The sequence below is a fragment of the Monodelphis domestica genome, chromosome 3 (assembly GCF_027887165.1).
Source record: "Monodelphis domestica isolate mMonDom1 chromosome 3, mMonDom1.pri, whole genome shotgun sequence".
Taxonomy (NCBI): Eukaryota; Metazoa; Chordata; class Mammalia; order Didelphimorphia; family Didelphidae; genus Monodelphis; species Monodelphis domestica.
In genome coordinates, this window is record NC_077229.1 from 89,494,076 (window position 1) to 89,500,240 (window position 6,165).

At 43.1% G+C, this 6,165-nt stretch overlaps 1 protein-coding gene across 2 annotated transcripts in view; it reads right to left on the minus strand.

The window, feature by feature from the left end:
• Positions 1–4,651, minus strand: part of SH3GL1 (SH3 domain containing GRB2 like 1, endophilin A2) — an 87,897-nt gene extending 83,246 nt beyond the window's left edge. Inside the window, exon 1 of one of the 2 annotated variants that reach the window (XM_007488916.3) lies at positions 4,158–4,651. In XM_007488916.3, coding sequence (XP_007488978.1) covers positions 4,158–4,202 — 45 coding nt within the window. In that variant the 5' untranslated portion in view covers positions 4,203–4,651. The remainder of the gene's footprint in view (positions 1–4,157) is intronic. The other variant, XM_007488915.3, reaches the window with a different exon arrangement.
• Between the last annotated feature and the right edge of the window lie 1,514 nt (positions 4,652–6,165).

Here is a 6,165-nt window from a genome sequence, read left to right on the forward strand (position 1 = left end):
TCTTGTGAAGGAGGTTAAATTAACCTTATTTAACACCAATAAGTCAAAGAGGCAAGAGTGACTGAGTGATTCAATTAAACTCAGTTTATTTTGTGCAGGGACTCTCTTGCATTCCTTTGGGAACTATGCAATGTTAAATAGGTGCCTAAAATACAAACCTATTGGCTACTTAAGGCATATAGCAACTAATGGCAGAATACTTATTGAAACTAATAGTTCCTAATTATTCAGTAGTTACTCAGTTCCCAAATGAATATTTGAACCTAAAGTTATTGCTAGGACAAATACTTAAAAGTATGTCAGCAAACTTGGTAGTTTATCAGAATTCAAGTATCATAATTTCTTGTGTAGCACACATATACAGCATAAACTCTGAATTAATCCCATTCTACATAGTTATCTGTTGCAAAATCCTTTCCAACTTCCAGTGTCAGCTACATTAACAGAAGAGGGAATTTCCTGGGGTTATCCTGCAGCTGCAGGGCTATACCAAATGATATGACACCATGTGATGACAAGTTCTCCAATCCCTTATAGGCAGATTCACTCTCTCTAGACTTAACGTAAAGTCTATGAACTTACTTTAGAAATATTTTGATAACTGGATTTCAACAGAATTGGTTTCCTCTGTAATTTATGTTGTTTTTTGTTTGTTATGTATGTTATTTTATGCATATAAAAATATTATTCCAAGGAAGGCTTTACCAGATAGACAAATGAATCCATGACACAAAAGTTAAGAACTGCTTTAGGCCTTATTCCTGATCTTTTGCATCAGTTGGTGTTTCTAAAGCACGGGCCCTCAAACTCCACTGGTGCCTAGGCAAATGTGATAAATATTTTGATGCCTAAAGTATGCCTTATGATGGTCACACAATTTCTTATTTCTAAAATCTAGTACTTCATTAGGAAATCAAAACATTATCCACAAAACTGAGTTTAACAAACAAACACTCACTCAAGGTAAGGCCACAGCATAGTCCAGGTTGGTATTTTAGAAGACCTATCCCATGCCATTTCTGACATCCAATAGGTTAGGTATAAAATATCCTTCAGTACCTTGTACCTTTTTCATTCTCTTCAGTCCTCCCCTAAGGATTCTGTCCCTGCTGCCTGTGACCCAATACAGGGCCTAAAGAACAAAACAGAAGTTTCAAAGCCAAAAATCATGGCAAAAAATGACTTCTTGCCTAGCCTACACAAATCTTCTGCTTTGAACATTCTCTCCCTCTTTTCAAGCAATAAAGGTTGACATAGCATTCCAAATCATTGCCAACTGGAGCCCCAGGTATTAATTCAAATCACTGTCATGGTAAAAAAAAAAAAAAGCAACCCAAATATTAGCAAGCCACTTATTATTCTTTAGGCCTGGGAATAACTAGACTGAATAACACATACCTATACTGAATAACAAAATTATATTTTAGTATCTCACCAATGGAAGACTGTCCCCTTTCCTCCAACTACACAAATAAAGGCTTTCTTTCAATTCTAGAGGTGCTACAACTACAAGAGATGGGGAGCAGCAAGGATAGATAGGTGTTAGACAAGCAGAATAGAGGGGAACAAAATGGATGAAGATCAGACAGATGGCTAGTTATTTTATTCCTTTCCTTTATGTACTCTCTTTTTCATCTCAGAGCAGCTCTAAATATGTTTCATTCCTTTAGTCAGTAATGGCATTCCAGAAGAAAGATAGTTTATATTACAGAAAGTTAAAACTTCTTATAAACTCTCCTGTAGGGACAAACATACAAAGCATAAATAGATTTTTAACATAACCTGAAAGGTTTAAATAGATAAATTAGTGTGAGATTTGCTTGAGGTGGTTAGCAGCATAATAAATGACAGCTTTTAACTAAAACCAAAGCCTTAGTTCTCCAAGTTTTTGGTGACTTTAAAAAAAAAAATATATATATATATATATATTTTTAGAAACCCTTACTTTCTGTCTTGAAATCAATACTAGGTATTGATTCCAAGGCAGAAGAGTGGTAAGGCCTAGGCAATGGGGATCAAGTGACTTGCCCAGGGTCACACAGCTGAGAAGTGTCTAAGGCCAGATTTGAACCTAGGACCTCCCATCCCTAGGCCTGGTTCTCAATCCACTAAGCTACCCAGCTGCCCCCAGCTTTTTTTTTTTAGTAAACAATTTTAAACTTTTCTAAATTCACCAAGCATTTTTCTTTGGGGGGTTTTTTAAACCCTTATCTTCTGCCTTAGAATCAATACTAAGAATTGGTTCCAAGTCAGAAGGATGGTAAGTGCCAGGCAGCTGGAGTCAATTGACTTGCCCTAGGACAAATAGCTTAAAGTGTCTGAGGCCAAATTTGAACCCAGGACCTCTCATCTCTAGGCCTGGCTCTCTAGCCACCAAGCCATATCTCTTTTTTCCAGTTTAGAAATGCTGAAATAAATCTCCAAATTCAAAATTATGCTTCAAAAGTACAAAGGAAGAAGTCTCTTCTGGCAAACAGCTGATGTCTGGTAGTGCAGAGGAAGATAAGAAAGGTGTTAATGGTTAGAATGGAAAAAAACACAAAAACAAGACATAAAGGAAATATAGTAACAGACTCCAAAAATAATACAAGTGACAGGTGGGCAACATTTGAACATTACATCATATTAGGTCTATGGATACTGGACTCTAAACAATATAGCTAGACTCCTAAATTTCTCTCAAGGCTGGAATTGTGAATGTAGGCTCTTTTAAAATATGTCTGCTACTAATCTGAGACCCCCCAAAAAATGTACTCTTGGAAGAGGCACCTTGAGTAGATTCATCAACTCTAAGCTATTTATTATGCCCCTTCTTCCAAAGTCTTATGTTGGCCATTACTTCTCTAAAGGTATGAAGTATTCCTATACCTAAAGTTGGCATTTCAGGATACTCCTGCCATGTAAGCATAAGTCTGTCTAGCTAACCTTTCTTGAACAGATACCTTTTGGTCACTGTGCCCCTACAAGACTCCCTCCATTATCTCAAAGCAAGGTGCAAAGCCTATAAATCAATATCCCAATACCTCTGAATTAATTTCTCTTTCCCCCACAAGTTTTCCCCTTCCTTCTAAGGGACATGACAATGTGCCAATATACCTGAACAATCTGTAGCCCCTATTTCTCTTTCCTCCATAGGCATTAATCCTCCTGGAGCAGGGGGCAATGCCTATGTGCCAAATGGCAGTCACTGACCCATTTTTCTCCAACAAACACTCTATTCATCTTCCCAAGGGAAGAGTATAGTGCTAAACTCTCTAGACAATCTTTAGGCCAACATCACTTCTCCTCAGGAGTTTTATCCATCCCCCCCAATGGCTTCCTTGGACAAGCTCTGACCCAATTTCATTTCATTCCAGAGGTTTTAACCTGTGTTTCCAAAGATAGGCCAGTGCTGGCCTCCGAAGTCAACTTCTGGACTAATGTCACTTTCCCCCAGGAACTTTACCCATCCTCTAAAAGCAGAGGCCAATGCTGGTCCCCCTGAGCAACCCACTGGACCAAGGTCACTTTTAACACAGGCTCTACCCATCCTGATCTATGAACCCAGAATAAGACTGGTCTTTCTGGACAACTTCTGGACCAGTGCCACTTCCCCCAGCAGAGTCTATTCATCTTCCTAGATCGGGGAACATTAGAGGCCTCCCCCACAACATCTAGAGATGTCACTTCCACCACCACCCTCCCTCTAGGGGCTCCATTCATCTTCCAAGGGCAGGGACCCAGGCTGGCCTGTCTGTGCAACCTCTGGACTGATGTCCCTCCTACCTCTGGGGGCTCCATCCATTCTCCCGGGTGGAGGCCAGGGAGGGCCTCTCAGCACAACCTCCGGAGCCATGTCACTCCCATCCCCGGGGGGCTGTAATAGAACCTACCAGCAGGGTGAGGGCTGGGGGCTGCCCTCTCCCTCAACCTCTGGACTGACGTCCCTCCCACCTCCCATCCTCGATAGTGGGGTTGGCCTTCTTCACAACCTCTGGAACCATGTCACTATCCCTCCCACTTCAGGGGCTCCATCCTTCTTCCCAAAGCCTCGGGTCCCTCTCCGCACCCCAGCTCCCCGCTTCTGGGGCTGGGAACCCGGACAGCGGTCCATCAAGAGCTGGCGAGCGTCTCCTCCTCGGTCTGTCGGCCGTCCCTCCGCCCCCCGCGCCGCTCACCTGGCTCGCCTTGTAGAACTGCTTCTTGAGTCCGGCCACCGACATGCTGCTTCCCGCCGCCAGACCTCCCGGCTGGACTCAGCTAGCAACAAACCGACAGGCAGACAGGCAGACAGCTGCCGACGCTGACACCACCGCCTGCCGGCCGGGCCCGCCCGCCGCTGCCCCAGCCTCAACCGCCTCTGCCTCCGATCGGCACCGCCTCAGCGCCCGCCCGCTTGCTCGCTGACTCGCGCTCGTTCTCAGGATATTACATGGCAACCGCACACTTCCGGTCTCGACACCGACTCGCGCCCCCGACTCCTTCTCCCTTCCCCCTCCTCTCTTCCTCTTCCTCTTCCCTCTCCTTAGTTCTGGGGGAGTTCCCTCTCCCACGCCGGGGGAGGAATTTTGAACCTCGAAGGGCCAACAGAGTACTGAATTTCGAAGTCTTCGCGCTCCCCCTGCTGGCTGGGGCAGGCGTAGTCAGCACTGAACCCAGAGGGGGAGGGAATGGGACGAGGAATGGGAGGGACCGCTAGAGGGAGAATAGAAAGGAGAAAAAAAAAGTCAGACACCCGACACCACCATAGACAATAGCGAAGGTGGCCTAGAGTGGAACCTAGATCTGACAGCGTCACCTGCAGGCGAAGCGTCACACGACACCCCCTTCCCTTCCCTTTCCACTACATCCCACATTCCCAAGTCCATTAGTGACGGTTATAAGAGCCGTTGTTGTTCTCTAGTGTCCGATTCATCATGACTCTATTTGAGTTTTCTCGGCAAAAACACAGATGAGTAAATTGAGGCAAACGGCTAAGTGACTTGCCCAGGGTCTGAGCTCAAATTTGAACTCAGATTAGTCTTCCTGACACTTTACTACACCACCAAGATGCCCGGCAGTTTATAAACCGAAGAGTTAAATTTTTTTAGGGAACTAGAATCGGGTCAGACATCATAATGATCAGGAGATCTCAGGTCAGGAATGGGGCGAGGGTGAGGGGATGAAAAGGGCTGCGAAACAGAAGGTGGAGAGGTGCAGGTATACCAAGGCATTCCTGTGACCATTTTAACAAGACCAGAGGGAAGAACCTCTGACAACTCGCAGAGACATTATTATTATTTAGTTTCTACTACCATCAGTTCCAGAAAGGATCACATGGCAATAACAGATTCAAACAAACATATGTGTGTGTTTTATATGTTATATGTTTTGTTCATATGACATTATACTCATTATATTGAACTTGTAGATTTTGCAAAACCTATTACACCACATTATTACTTTGAGAGGAGCGTTGCCTCAGAGTCAAGAAGCCCGGAATTTAAACCCCACGTCTGTCACAGCCTAGATAACCTGGGAAAATTACTTATACTCTCAAGTGCCCCAGCCGCTAAGATTATAAGCCATTATTAACAATGTAGAACAACAGTTTTTGATCTACATTGGAGAGATTTTCCTCACTGGGAGTTCCCCCACGAATGTCGAAAAATATATTATTGTTTGTTCTTTTTTTAGAAAAATTATTATTGTAACATCAGCTCTAATAGTCATTCTACAGAAACTGGCTGCTTTTCCTGCACCTTTAAGAGGGACTAGAATCTTGGAGAAAGATAACTGTCATATGGAATAAATTAACTGACATGGTTTAGGGAGATACTATGTGTGAGGCAAAGAAAGAACTAGGAAGGCATTTTTTTCTGAGAAATTCACTAGATTAACTATCATTGAGAAAGAGCCTGAAGAGACAAGAAGGAAATTGAATTTAACTTTTGTTTTGCAGAGAATACATCCTAAGAAGAGATTTTATGTGTCATCCTGAATGATAGATAGTTCCAGTGACTATTGAGAGAAATCAGCAATTGCAAGCCATTGACTTCCTGTGTGCTGAAATATTTAAACCTGTCTTTGCATTGGGTATTACAATGTTAACAAACTGTATAGTCAGTAACATCAATGTTTGTCTAAGCCCATGAGGCACAGGTCTGCTATTAAGGGAAATGAGTGAAAGGAGAGAAATGAAAGTTT